The 14,405-nt window shown below is 52.3% G+C and overlaps 5 protein-coding genes across 5 annotated transcripts; 3 read left to right on the top strand and 2 right to left on the bottom strand.

Moving 5' to 3' along the window:
- Window positions 1-627: 627 nt before the first annotated feature.
- On the top strand, window positions 628-1,816 carry MRS44_005116 (uncharacterized protein; the record flags this gene model as incomplete). Its single annotated transcript, XM_046272590.2, has 3 exons — window positions 628-1,115; window positions 1,178-1,250; window positions 1,307-1,816. 3 exons carry the CDS (start codon window positions 628-630, stop codon window positions 1,814-1,816), a joined length of 1,071 nt encoding a protein of 356 aa, XP_046135721.1.
- Window positions 1,817-1,927: 111 nt separating this feature from the next.
- MRS44_005115 (uncharacterized protein) lies at window positions 1,928-5,174 on the bottom strand (the record flags this gene model as incomplete). Its single annotated transcript, XM_046272053.2, has 4 exons — window positions 1,928-3,640; window positions 3,695-4,414; window positions 4,466-4,689; window positions 4,745-5,174. 4 exons carry the CDS (start codon window positions 5,172-5,174, stop codon window positions 1,928-1,930), a joined length of 3,087 nt encoding a protein of 1,028 aa, XP_046135722.1.
- Window positions 5,175-7,736: 2,562 nt separating this feature from the next.
- On the top strand, window positions 7,737-9,528 carry MRS44_005114 (uncharacterized protein; the record flags this gene model as incomplete). Its single annotated transcript, XM_046279934.2, has 3 exons — window positions 7,737-8,515; window positions 8,566-9,025; window positions 9,079-9,528. The coding sequence occupies 3 exons, from the start codon at window positions 7,737-7,739 to the stop codon at window positions 9,526-9,528; spliced, it is 1,689 nt and encodes a 562-aa protein (XP_046135724.2).
- A 235-nt stretch (window positions 9,529-9,763) lies between these two features.
- MRS44_005113 (uncharacterized protein) lies at window positions 9,764-10,923 on the top strand (the record flags this gene model as incomplete). The annotated part of the gene is made up of 3 exons (XM_065622456.1): window positions 9,764-10,037; window positions 10,091-10,344; window positions 10,393-10,923. The coding sequence occupies 3 exons, from the start codon at window positions 9,764-9,766 to the stop codon at window positions 10,921-10,923; spliced, it is 1,059 nt and encodes a 352-aa protein (XP_065478528.1).
- A 238-nt stretch (window positions 10,924-11,161) lies between these two features.
- MRS44_005112 (uncharacterized protein) lies at window positions 11,162-13,668 on the bottom strand (the record flags this gene model as incomplete). The annotated part of the gene is made up of 5 exons (XM_065622455.1): window positions 11,162-11,733; window positions 11,788-11,901; window positions 11,951-12,461; window positions 12,513-13,080; window positions 13,130-13,668. 5 exons carry the CDS (start codon window positions 13,666-13,668, stop codon window positions 11,162-11,164), a joined length of 2,304 nt encoding a protein of 767 aa, XP_065478527.1.
- Window positions 13,669-14,405: the final 737 nt, after the last annotated feature.

Genomic DNA, 14,405 nt, shown 5'->3' with positions numbered 1-14,405 from the left:
ATCGAATGCACTGAAACGATGCTGAGATGATTGTCGCTGGTGATGGAACACAACTCGGGGTTCTCGTCAAGATATATACTCTTTGCCAATGGTCTCTTGTCTCCCGAAAGAAGCTCCGCGGCGACATCCCAGTGAAAGGGCGTGGCACGACCGCGCACGCCATAGATGGATATGGAGCCAAATCTGGTAATGGTTCATAGCCCGTCTCAAGGGCCCCGGCCAAAGGTGCTACATGTACCTCACGCAAGAGGTCTTTCTTACACTGAAGAATAGCAGCATCAATACAGCGCCTTGCAGAGGCCCCCCTCTAGCGTCATCTCACCTACTGCTTCGGGTTGGTGTGGGGATGGCCTCTCCTCTCCGAGATTTTCTCCGTCGTGCCAAAGCTCCTCGCATGTCATTCCTAGTCCCGATGTCGTCTTTGCCGCGCGCCGTGATTCGACGCTGTCGCTCGACATTTAACGGTCCGGGGATAGCCTGGCCGGTCCTTGTACTTGGTACCAAGTATCGCGGAAGATCGCTCCGATTTTGATATAGCCTCAGCGATTGCCATTCAATTGCACGACTTTGTTCCTTCATTTCCATGCCTTTTCTTGTTCATTAAAATTGGTACACAAATATTGCATCATGCCTTCTGCCGCACCTTCACAAACAGATGCCACCCTGGGCGACCACATCCTCGGTGGTCACCCAGAGAGTCGGCCTCGGATCTCGCAGCCATTGACTTACACGGGAAGCCTTGACGACATCCAGCAACTCGACGTCACCCCCGTAATTGGTCGTGAATACACTGGACTTCAGATCCGTGATCTGCTGCGATGGGATGAGAGGCTCATCCGTGACCTTGCTGTCACTATTTCGCAGCGTGGAGTTGTCTTCCTCAAGAACCAAGATGTGACTCCCGAAGAGATGAAGGACTTCATGCTTCGTCTCACTGAAGTCGCTGGGTGTCCTGCTAGCTCTGGGCTGCATATTCATCCTTTGACAGAGGAGGGTAGTGAGCTTGGTGATCAGATTAGTGTCATCTCAAGCGAGAAGCAGAAGAAGGGAGGTGGTTTGACGCATCAATTGAGTGATGTGAGTCGGTTTGCTAGTGCAGGATGGCACAGTGATATGTAAGTTGCCAGCATACATCTAAAAACTATGGCACGATGGAATAATACTGACTAGAGGATAGCACATTTGAAAAGGTCCCGTCAGACTATGCGATGCTCAAGATTCACACACTACCAGCCACCGGAGGTGATACAGTACGTTGCTCGGGCCACTCAAGTCAAACAAGTGCAAGTACTAATGCGATTCTTAGCTCTGGGCCTCTGGCTACGAGGTCTACGACCGACTATCACCACCAATGAAGCAGTTCCTCGAAGGATTGACTGCAACCCACGATGCATCCTTCTTCCATGATGAAGCAGCTCGCCTCGGCAACCCTCTACGCAAGGGCATCCGTGGTTCTCCTCTGAACCAGGGCGAGAACCTTTCAGCTGTGCACCCCCTCATCAGAACGAACCCAGTCACGGGCTGGAAGTCGGTGTACGTCAACAAGGGCTTCACCAAGCGCATCAACGGCCTCTCCAAGGATGAGAGCGACACGTTGCTGAGCTACCTGTTCAACCTCGTCACGCAGAATCACGATGCTCAGGTGAGATATCGATGGAGCAAGAATGACTGCGCGATCTGGGATAATAGGTCGACGCTGCACTGCGCCACGTACGACTATGATGCGGCTCGGGCTGGTGACCGGGTCTGTAGTCTGGGTGAAGCACCGTATCTTGATACTACGAGCAAGGGACGCAAGGAAGCATTGGGAATTTAAGAAAGTATATTAAGGAAAAGATACGAGAGGAATGATGTTTGAGTTATGAATTACCTATACCGTGCTGACCAGATGCGAATATGAGCAGTAAAATCGTGTGCGTGCGTGCGTCTAAATATCGTCCTCCTCATCACCAGCCTTTTCGACGAGGAGATATCTGCTCTTACCCGTCTTTTCATCCATCTCATGCTCAACAGCCAGCTTCTGCAAATGACCGATGATGTTCTCGATGGCAGTGTCCTTCTTGCTGCGGTTCTTCCTGCCGAGGTTGTCAAGCCAGGAAATCTTGTTCAGGAGATAGTAGGCGATGGCAATGATGACAGTAACGCCGAACGAGTACAGCCAGATGATGACAACGGTGACGATGTCTACCCATCCATTGCTGCTCTGGTTGAAGTGGTCCCTGGGAGTAGTCACTTCTCCGTTACCAGAGAGCCAGCCGAACAGGCAAAACATGGTGGCGATGACGTCCACGCCAAAGATGGCTCCGACGAGCTGCCAGGATGGCCAGGTCTTGCCTCCTCGCGTGACAAAGATGAGCCAATTCTCCGTGAGAGCTACCTGAAGAAACAAGATCTCCTGGACCGAGCCAAAGTTCTCGACAATGCCACCGTTGGGGAGGAACATGGATCCGCGAATGACCCAAGTGCCGATGGCGAGGAGGATGCCCAGAATGACACTCACGACCCAGATCTTGGGGAGCTGCCATTCCACTGGGCGTGGTTCCCAATGAGCATTGTCGTAGGCTACTGCGACCGTGGCCAAGTCTGCAAACAGGGCGAGGAAGACGATGAGTTCGACGCGGATGGTCTCGTTGATGATGATCATGGAGAGTGTGAGGTAGATCTCGAGGTGTAGACACAGCGCGATACGGTACTGGATATATGCCTTCATGCGCTGGAAGATCTGACGTGCCGTCTTGATAGCTAGAACGATGGTGCTTAAGCCAGGGGCCAGAAAGACGATGTCGGCAGCGGCCTGGGCAGCTTCAGAGGCACCCTCAACGGCGATTCCACAGTCTGCTTTCTTCAAGGATGGGGCGTCATTGACGCCGTCGCCTGTCATGGCTGTGAGATGGCCTCGCTGCTGCAACATCTCGACGACGGTGTACTTGTGCTCTGGAAATACCTCTGCAAAGCCGTCGGCACGCTCGACAAAGTCATGCTGCACACTGCCAGCCAAGCCGCCGTGAATGAGCCTCTCCGAGTTGTACACCTTGGTGCCCAGCGACAGCATCTTGCAAGTCTCCTTGGCGATGGCAATGGCATCTCCTGTAAGCATCTTGACCGGTACACCAAGATGTCCAGCCTCGATGATGGTCTGCGCCGTATCTTCACGAGGAGGATCAAACATGGAGAGCAAACCCAGGAGAATCCAGTCGCCATCGTTCTTCTTGTACGCGACTCCCAGGGAGCGGAATCCGCGACGAGCAAACTCTTGGGCCTTTTCTCTGTACAAGTTGCCGTCTGCTTCCGAACAGTTTGCCAACCTCAGAATAGCCCTAGGTGCTCCTTTGGCGCAGGTGAAGCGGTCACTACCTAGACGGCACACGGTGGTGATTCGTTTGGAGACTGGGTCAAAGGGCGTGAAGGACTCGGTTATCCAGCCCTGCTGGAGGATCTCGCGAGCTTGAGGGTATCTCTTCAACGTCAGGATGGTGACTTTGTCAATGGGGTCTAGCGTCTTGAGGTTGTGAGAGGATGCTAGAGCTGCGACGGCCATCATCCAGTTGACATCCTGGCCCTCAGAGACAAAGGGGTCACGGATGCTGAGCTTGTTCGCCGTCAATGTGCCAGTCTTGTCTGAGCAGAGGATATCAACGCCCTGTTATTCCTTGTTAGTTCGTGTACCTATGTTATGAGGAAGTCTGAGACTCACAGCAAGTGACTCAATGGCTGTCAACTTCTGCACAATCGCCTTTTGCTTGGCCAGATAGGCAGCGCCCACAGCAAGAGTAGTGGTCGTGACGACGGGCAGACCGACAGGTACACCAATGATGAGCAGCACCAAGGCGTAGTGGAGGAGATTCTGCGATCCAGGGTTTGCAATTTTGATGTGATGAAAGAAACCACCGATCCAGGCGGCGAGGATCCAAAACATGACGAGAACCAGGAGGGAAGTACCGATGTTGTTCATGACGGCCTTGAAATGGCCCTGGTCCTTTGCGCCCTGTACCAGGTCTGCGGTGCGACCGACGAAGGACTCTCTGGCCGTGTGAGTTACAATGCCGTATGCCTTGCCGCGCTTGCAGCCTGTGGTATAGTAGACCATGTCGCCCAGGTACTTCTCAACAGCAAGAGACTCGCCAGTGATGGCAGACTGATCGATGGCAACGAGTGGACGACTGCGGTACCCAAGTTCCTGAGGTTGATACTCGCCATCGCGCTCTTTCCCATTTGTATCACCCCCTTTGGCCTCGGTGTTTTGGCTGTGTTCGTGCTCTTGATCTTCGTCTCCCTCTGCCTCGTCCGACTCTTCGCTGCGGTCGAGTTTGTCTTCGGCTCTGAGACGCTTGTACACCTCAAAGTCTTCTGGTCGGGTGTAGTCGCAGAGGAGACGCGCATCAGCGGCTACGGTACCGCCTTCTTGGACAATGAGCTGGCCAACCTGTTAGACATGGTTCTCGGTTAAGGGGGAGGTGTATCTTACAATATCTCCAGGTACCAGCTCACGAGCCGGGATTTCTTGCTCATTGCTATCTCTCACAACCGTGCATCGCATAGCAATGTCTCCCTTGAGACTTGCCACGACATCGGCGGCTTGTTTCTCCTGGTAGAATCCGACAAAGGCGTTGAGGAAGAGGATTCCCAGGATGACTCCAAAGTCGACCCAGTCGCCGAGACCAACAGCCAGCAGCGCAGCAACCTCCATGACTATTTGGCTTCTTGTTAGCGACCCCGTTCTCATGCACAGGGAGCGACAACTTACCATAAAGAATTGGACCCGTGAAGAAGCCCAAAAACTTGACGAACATGTTCTCCTTCTCGGCCGCCAACTCATTCCACCCAGCTCTCTTCCTCCTGATGTCAACTTCTGAAGACGCAATGCCAGTGGTCATGTCTGTTTCGAGCCAAGACTCTGGTATCCCCTGCTTAACAGGAGCAGTTTCTTCGGCGTCGACCCCTCCAAACTGCCACCATCGCTTCTTGCGACTTTTGCCGGTGGTGTCTTCCTCTGTCGCGCTGCGGCGTCGCTCATCGCGGTAGACGCTGATGTAGCGGTCCAGAGCTGGGTACTCGCCGAGGTCTTCCACGCCTGGGACGTAGATACTGCCGATGCGGCCTCGAGACTGGCGTCTGCCGCCAGTCTCGAGATCGCCTTCGCCAGCCTTCTTTTTGCGGTGGAATAGACCAACCATGGCTGATGCACTTTTGCTACTTCAATTGATCTTACAATGAGCTGTATGTATTCTACAGGATGAACTGCAAATATCTCTTGTTTCTGCCCACGGCGCGACTTTGCTATTTATTGTCTGCACACCAGAACTGGCCTTCACCCATTTGGATGAGTGACGATCATAACTGTAACCACCCGTAGATGCCGCTCCCCCTCCTCGACAGCCGGTAAAAGCATCCATCCTATGGCATGCGAGCGGTTTCCATCCCGGCCGAGTTATCCGGACGCCTTGCAAAAGCTTCAACGGGATGTACCAGCGGCTGAAAGATTCCATAACCTTTCCAAGACCAAGGTTATCGGACCCTGGACCGGTCGGGAAGCTGATGAGATGTGATAGACACAGTAACAATACGATGCACAGTAAACCGGATTTCTCTCGTGATTCCTCGGCTCTCCTCCCCGAGCTGCCATCGCAGCGGTTCAACTCCCGCGGGAGCAACCAACAAAGTTCATGGGTTGGGGTTGTGAATGGCCGACTCAAGTCTGACATCCGTCAGAACCGAAAAAGCCGCCCTTCTTTATCCCTCTCGCCACGGATATGCGGCACACCTGGTGGTCTCATCATTATGACTTCCCGTCCACCCTTCTGAAGATTCTCGACCATCCGGACACGCTCATCATGGCGTCACTGCTACACCACCATCGATATGTCACTAGTTTCGTGCAGATACCCTTGCAGCGGGATTTCTTTTGCATGTCAACTGACACCCTTTTGTACCCCGAAATCATCTCCCCTATTGGTTGGCACTTCACTGGAGGCGTTGCCACAAAGTGGTTGAAGCCGGCCGATAGGAGTTTCGAGGCAAACAAGCATTTCTTGGCATCTGATACCCGTCTCCCGCATTTGTGAAACCAGGATTGTCGCCTGCCAATTTGACGCAAAAGCTGCTCTAAAGGCCTCAACCTTCCAATGCCGATGTTCTTCTATCGTGATAAGTTATGAGAACAGCCGTGAAAGAAGCCGAGAGGGGAAGGCACCCATGCTTCTACTCTCGTCACACGATTGATTGCCAAAAGCACTTCAGATACAACGCAAAAATCCCTCTGGAAATTAAAATACTCGGCCATTCGGCATCCCCAATTCTTATACCCTCCTTGTTCCCGTAGCTTGATACCACCACGAGTGACAGGTGCACCTCCTCACTCTGCCGCTGTCACGCGGTCCATGGATGTCGCATCGGTGTTATGGAAAGGCTGGGGGAATAGTGATGTAAGAAACATACTGTTGCCCATCAACTCGATTGTTGCCAACTATATTTGCCGTGCTTCCTGCTCTTTTGGGAGCAACCCCTCGAGAGCCGCCTGTTCCGGGACTCGAGCATGGTTTGTTGCACCCAGTTATCGTCAAGCTGGTGATTTATTCTAGAACGATGGAGGGGGTGATAATGAGTTCCTATGGAGGGATGCATGAGTTGATAGTTTAAAGAACCAAGATTCCTAATTGTTCATATTTGCTGTTGATTTTGTGATGTTGATTGTGATAGCAATTCCTCATGGCCTTTCCTAGTCCACCCACATACGAAGCAGTGTCCCATCATGGACCAAGAGTACAGCTACCAACGAGCGAGCTAATCTCTCTAATACTAGATGGTCGTTCCATCTATCCAGCTGGGAGCGCTCTCCCTCGCTACGAGTTGAGTGCCTCGCCTCGTGGGGCAACATCCTCAGTCTTGTCGATCAAGAAACTCCGTTATCGGTTGTCGAGGAATAATGGACAAGGAAGACTTCGCTTTCGGCTGGACGACCTGTATACCTGTCGAGATACTTCATTCTGCTTACACACGCGAAGGTACATTGCCATTAATGGGAACACAAGGGACAGTCGCACATACAGCCATGTCAAGCTCCGTCCTGGGATTACTGGCTGGTCCTCTTGTAGCGCTGCAGGCCACCTCGGTTCTGTTCGAGGGCGAAAGAACAAGCAGATGAGATGGAAGGACGATGCCGGACGTACTATAGCTGTGGAAGAGGAGGCCATGCTGATGGAGAGTGGAGTGTTGATGTCCACACCAAGTCTCAGGCTGCTGCAAGTATTAAGCGACAGAGACTTGGACCTCATTGTGACCTGTTGGGCTGCACGCCTTTGGAAGGAAGCCAAAAGAGAGTGGAAGAGATATATACCCTGGGCAAGAGGTGAAGCCAAACCTGTTCCCTTCTGGCATGGCTGTATACACTGATTGACCTCGACAGTCGCGAATTGGAAGCCGAATATTGCTGCTTACATATCCGCCCCGTGTCCACCATACTCTTCTTTTCCCGACCGAGGCTATAGCGACGATGAATTTAGCTGCGAGGCGCTACTGAGCTGCCGAAGCTTGAGTGGAGCAAATCCGGGGTAGACGTCGAAGGCGAGCTCATCACCTGCAATCACGTCATCGAGGAGGATGCGGTCCAAGGTACCGGCAGCTTGGGAAGGCTTCTCGGAGGATTCTTCATTTGCTGATTTTTTTCTGTACCAGAAATCATCCTCTCATAAGCCGATCCTTCCTCCATTCCTGTCGTGGTTTGACGAGTCCCCGGAGCCATGTCTCCACACCCGGATGCCGCTCCGAGTCCAGCTCCGAATCAGCCTCCGAAAACAACTCCGAACACCTCTGCATCGCGCCAGAAGCTTGCAAGACGAGCCTGCGACTCATGCAAGATCCGAAAGATTCGATGCTCAGAGACACCCCCCTGCACGGGGTGTGCAGCCTCGGGGATAGAGTGCACCTTTAACCGCCTTCAAGCTACTCGCGGCCCTCGAGGGCTTCGGGCAAAGACCCTTGACAAGATTGAGCGGAGACGTCGAGGCAAAGTTGATGTCAAGTGTGTAGATCGCAGTGGGGAGAATGGGGTCAGAGAGCAGCAAACTGATGAGATAACTTGCTTGGTTGACGTGCTCGACGTCTACGCTGAACGACTGTTTCCTATCTGGCCTATCTGCGATGCTGCTGACCTGCGCAGCAAGATAAAGGAGAACCCTAGCAGAGATGATTCAGTAAGGTTACTGGCGAATGCAGTAGCCTTGGCTACCATTGCCCAGCTGAGACTGGAAACTGCATGGCAGCCCAGCGTGGACAAGGTAGAAACCAGTGGGCTGAATCAGACGCTCGATCTCCTTGATAGCCTCCGCATCTCATTCTTCTTGCACATATACCACGAGAACGCTTCACCTGGAGGCACCAAGTCGCTTGTGTATCTGCGCGAGGCCATAACGCAGGCTCAAATTCTTCGGCTTGATCGCGAGTCGACATACGCCTCACTGTCTGAGGCAAACCAACATGTTTCGCGACGGGTTCTCTGGCTACTCTTTGTCACAGAAAGGTGCGCCAAATAGTCGTCACATAATATCCCCCACTGACAGTACATGCCAGAGGCGTCGCGCTCCTTCACAAACTTCCCATAGTGTTGAAGCCCAACATCCTGTTCCCATGGTTTGGCGGAGCCGACGACCAGGCCGAGGTCCTGCCCGCCTTTCTGAAGCTGGTTCATCTATTCTGGGTATTCGATCAATCCGGAATTTTTGAGATCCTACGAAATGCAGACGCAGACTCGGACATTCCCAACATGGCGTCTGTGGCTCAGAGCTGTCTGGAGCTCCTTCAGCAGAAGCTCCTCGACTCGGTCGACAACGACGATTGGGGCCCCGTGAATCAAGTCCAGCGCGCGGACATGTTTGTTACTCGACAGTGGATGCGTGCTGTTCTTTGGAGGGCGTCATTGCGCTTTGGGATTGTCATTCCGGGCATGAACCCGATTGACATCGCAAAGGACTTTTTGAGCCTGGTCTCTGAGCTTCCAAAGGCTGCACTTGAGTCTCATGGGCCAACTCTGGTAAGCAGTTATCTGCTCTTGATCCAAGGCGATACGTTACTAACACAGAGCAGGAGTTCAAGACGTTTGAGATCGCTACAGCGGTGATTGATGGAATGGCTAGCAATCATTCGGCCATTCTAATTGATCAACCAGGGCCAATCTTACACCGCTTGCGAGACATTTTGTCCTCCTGCAGAGGAGGCAATCGGACTCTCTTGTCGCTTCTCACGATGAAGATGGACGCCGTGTCTGGGTCGGGGCTTCTGCTTGAGACCCCGAACGACGATGCCATTGTCTTCCAGATGAACACTCAACCTGGATTTGACACTGCCGAGCTCTTGGCGAACCAGTCAAACATTTCTATGCCTACGTATCAATTCATGGAGGAGCAGGCGTCCCAAATTTGTTGGCCGCCGCTGGACCTAGGATATCTCGTCCGGTCACCGTCTCCCCTCACTCGGATGCTGCTGGAGTCAATGCCCAGAGACGTCTCAGAGGAGGACCAGACACTCCCAAGCTAACTAACAAAAGACCTCGCTAGGGCTGCGCCATGACACCTTTCGGGGGTTTTCTTGCGTCATTTTACCCCGGTCGCTCGGTGTGACTCCATCCCCGCCTTCACAGAATTACTCCGAGAATTTCTCCGTCAGCTTGGCTTGGTGTATATGGGTTGGCTTGAGCAGCTTTTGATCAAAGATCTTGAAGGAAGCATAGCACTTTCTCGACATTCCTTATCTGTCGTCAACATCCTTCACAATGGCCTGGGCTGAACCTCGAGACACGGGCATGATCTACCGCCGCCTTGGCCGGTCTGGACTTCATGTTTCCGCCATCAGTCTTGGCGGTTGGATGACCTATGGAGGTTATGCCCAAGATGAGCAGGCGTTTGCTTGTATGAAGAAGGCCTACGATCTGGGCGTCAACTTCTTCGATACGGCCGAGAACTACACTGCCGGCGAGTCAGAGGTTGTCATGGGCAAGGCTATTAAGCATTTTGGGTGGAAGAGAAGTGACCTGGTCATCAGCACAAGTAAGCAATTCTTCTTCAATCACCACCCAATCGGTATGCTAACAGTGTCAAAGAAATCAATTGGGGCGCTGTCAATGGAGAGATTCTGGTCAATAACCATGGTCTTTCGAGGAAGCACATCATTGAGGGCTTGGAGGCTTCACTCTCCCGTCTGCAACTAAAATATGTCGACGTTGTCTATGCGCATCGACCTGACAGATTGACACCCATGGAGGAAACTGTGCGGGCCTTCAATTTTGTGATTGATCAGGGCATGGCTCTCTATTGGGGCACCTCCGAATGGAGTCCTGATGAGATTGCAGAGGCTGTAAGCAATTTCCTGGGAAGCTTCCTAGCACAATGACTAACAGACTAGGTTGGCATTGCCCGCGACTTGAGGATGATTGCTCCTATCGTGGAGCAGCCCCAGTACAACATGCTCGTACGCGACAAGGTCGAGGGCCAGTTCCAGCGTCTGTATGAGCGTGTCGGTCTCGGTCTTACTACCTTCAGCCCCATCAAGATGGGTCTCCTCTCGGGCAAGTACAACGACGTCGTCGACGGTCAACCTCCCAAGGACTCTCGATTCGGAGCGAGCAAGGACGGGTTTGCCGACTTTATGCGCGGCCGCATCGGAAGCGACGACTGGAAGGAGGAGATTGAGAAGGTGAAGCAATTGAAGCCTATCGCCGACAAGCTGGGAGTCACCCAGAGCCAGCTCGCCGTTGCTTGGTGTCTCAAGAACCCCAATGTGAGCAGCGTCATCACGGGGGCGAGTCGACCGGAGCAGCTGGAGGAGAATGTGGGAGCTCTCAAGATTCTTGACAAGTTGACTCCAGAGATTCTTGATGAGATTGATGCTGTAACCAAGAACAAGGTCACGCTTGATCCTGCTAGGCAAAGCTAGAGGTTGATGATTGAATAAATGTTAAAAAGACCTTTATAATACTGCAAGAGCTTGAGACTCGAAGGGGAAAATAGCTAGCATTTCACACTAGCCAGATAAGAAACTAATAATGTGCTTGCTTTTACAATATCTTGAATAACATAGAAAGGTAAACTAATTCCTCACATCTGCTATATATTTTCAAGTCAGTGTTTAAACATTCTTATTTGATTTGCTTGTCGACCCTTTAAAACTGACCTCATTCTTTTCGACGCATCTCCTCAAACAGGGACTCCAAACTCCCAACAGCCGCCTCCTTCGCAACCCGAATAGCAGCCCTAGTTACGTCCTCGGTGCAGTCTCGTTCCTTAAAGGGAATACGCGCGATCTCTTCGCTTATCCCATGCACCATCTTATCCCTAGCGACACTCGCCTCAAAGTCCCTGAGGGCCGCCTTGACCTCTTTTGAGGTCAAATGAGAGCCCTTTCGATCCTGCAACTCACGCAGGTAGTATCCGATGAGATGAACGCCTATCGCCATTTGCATGACAATCTTGCTGACCCCCTGGAGAAATACTGAGCCAAAGCAGTTAGCTGCCAACACACCGCAATAGAAGTTGGTTTTCCAGGTTCCAGTGGCTCGAAAGATCGAGTCCAGTGTTATGGTAGAAGGCAACAGGTTCCATGAGGCGATACCCCAGCACTTGATGGCTTTGCTGTGAAGGATCTCCCAAACCGAGACGAGGCCGATGAGGCAGATGTATGGGAGGTAGGAGACCTTGGTGACTCGCCGCGCTGTCCAGAAGAGGGAGATATTGTTGGAAATTCCATCTACCGATGTTGGTTAGCCAGTTCCCAGCACAATTCGACGTGGCTGATACATACCTATCAGCTTAGCCCAGTTGTCTCTCTGCTGAGTGGCAACCCAGAGGATTTGAAGGTCCCGGCTACAAAGCTGCTGCGTCATCTTCTGAACCAGGGCTTGCGAGCCCATGGAGTCTGCATCAAGTGTTAATATGAGGTAGCCTGCTTAACAAGACTGCTTTACCTGTGGTGGTATACTTGGGCATCCATTCTTCCGTGTCCGCAAGTGCTATACGACAAATTGAGAATCTCGGGTTATCTCCTACGATGCTCTTCAGCCGTCCCTCCAGATTGGTCTGGAAATACTCGTAGGCCTTTTCCTCTGCTCTTTGAATGTCTGATAGCTTGAACCTCTTTTGAATCTGCTCGACGAGGACATCGTACTTGGTGAAGATGGCAAAGATGGGGATCTCGCCTGTGTTGACGAGCTGGCCGGTGAGGAATTGCTCGTCGATGGCCTGTATTGGTCGTTCCGAGGCACATGAAATGACGTACCATATGCAATGGATTTGACTTGCAAGATCTCCCAGCTGATTCGACGAGATGTACTCGACCGTCTCCTTGATCGTATCGTCGGCGCCTGCTTCGAAGCCCCCAGAGTCGTGCAGCTCGAGATGGTCGTTAACTCCTGGATAAGTCAACGCCTCTTTGATCCTGTCAGCCGGTGTCCGCTGGCCGTGGAGTTCATCTGAGCCCTATAATTCGTCAGTGGGTTCATACACAAAACTAATGGCGGTTTCTGTCACCTCATATGGGATGCCCAAGATCTTGGAGCAGAGTGTGGACTTGCCCACGCCCGTCTTCCCGATGAGCACCACGCGTAGCCTTGGACACTCCGGGACAAGGCTTTCAGCTTCGGCTGATAGTAGGTTCCGGTAGTGCTTCACAGACTCCTCGGCAATGTCGAAAAGTTGGCGAGGAGGTGGTGCAGGTGAAGGTTGGGGAGGAGGCGGTCTTTGCGCCTGGTTCTGTTGCTTGCCATCGCTTGCCGCCTTTTTACTTTTTGACTCTTTGCCTAAACGCCAGGACCTCCTTGAAGTTGCCTTCTTCATCTTGGAGTCATCGTTGATTGACGAGACGCTGGCTGATGAGCTCGGCACTTTTGTTTCTGAAGATTGAGAGGATGACACGTTCTCACTCAGACTCTTACCAAGATGCTCGCCGAACTCAATCCATTGTTTCGGTACCGTGTGCTGCTCCATGTCCAAGTTAATAGCCTCGAGGTCGGCAGCAATATCTTCAGTGGCGAGAGGTCTCGCGGTCCCCTCTGACATCGGACTAGGCTCGAAGAACCCACCTCGAAGAAGTTGCTGGCTGTGTCAACGTTAGCATTCTCTTCCTAAGGAGCAAAAAGGCGACACACGTATGGAGAATGAGCGTCAGGGCGGCTGTCTGCCGATGCAGCAGATCGCTCCACCTCTGCACCTGATCATCATGCCAAAGAAGCCGAGCCTTTGCGGTCTTGGACAGGTCCCTGTCCTTCCCCCTTGCAGCATCCTCCTCCAGGACCTCGGAGATTTCCATCTCCAGCTCTCTGATAATGGCTCGCCCTGCCTCCACGGCGTCTTGAACTTGAAGTTGCGCCTCGCCCGTTGTTATCGCCAAGGAGTTGCTGCCACCGGCATCCTGCAGCACGCGCCGGATGTTTTCAACGGCGTAGTAGAAACCCCGTACCTGAGCCTTGAGGGCATTTAGGGAGGTAGATGAGGTCTCGAACCGCTGAATCAGCCCATCGAGGCGGTTCACAGCCTTGAGGGCGATGCCGGAGATTCCGACGCAGGAGGCTACCAGGCCTGTCACCTCCATTTTCTCAGGCTTAAGCGGACTGTGTGCAATGGAAATGGATTCTCGGCCTGCGTCTGGGAGAGAGGGAACGTTGGAATGGCCGACTGTACGGTGCATGTAGAGTCTTTAAGAGGTTATCTTGAGACCCGCCTCAGACTCAAAAATACGCAGAGAGCCTCGCTTGGCTGTGCAGAGAACCGAGAATGCTGCGGTAGAGGCTGAGCTTCTGGTTTCTTAATTTCATTGGCTTTGTGACTTTGCCAGGCTGAAATCAGGCTGGGCATGACCCGTCGTGGCTGAGGCGGAGCTTCTTGGCAAGATTGTTCATCATATCATGTTATATTGATTCGGCTCTGCCAATCGCCAATTTTCCCTATTTGACCTAACACAATACATTTTCCCAATTTGTGCCCCGTCCTGCTCGTAGCAGGCTCGCATTGGTTACTGTACAAAATTTGGTCTAGTTAGGGGGGAACCGCGCGCAGCTCGGACTTGGCAAGATTGATTGATTGATTTGGTGCCCTACCTCGCCGGTGTCGATATTGCTAAGTGGCTATACTTCAATAAGATACATAAATCAGGCTCTCCCTCGTAGCTGAGTATAGGAGGCCAGTAAAAGTAAACTATATGCATAGCTTCTAGAGAGTATCTATAAGCGGATTAAACAGTCCGAGTCCGCTCCTCTGGGAAAATCGTATACCAACTCTGGCTAACGGGCTGGGAATTTTTTAGTATAGATGGGAAGCGCCTAGAAGACATTTTCTGTGAGTATAGGCTCGTGATAAACACGCTCTGTGGTTAATGAAGACCGCAGAGTGATATAAGAAAGACTTGGGAGAATGGGGATAGTGAGA

Source organism: Fusarium solani (assembly GCF_023522795.1).
Source record: "Fusarium solani strain SB1 chromosome Unknown bctg00000002, whole genome shotgun sequence".
NCBI classification, from domain to species: domain Eukaryota; kingdom Fungi; phylum Ascomycota; class Sordariomycetes; order Hypocreales; family Nectriaceae; genus Fusarium; species Fusarium solani.
Note: the sequence above shows the minus strand (reverse complement) of the source record. Positions and strands in the feature narration are given on the sequence as shown.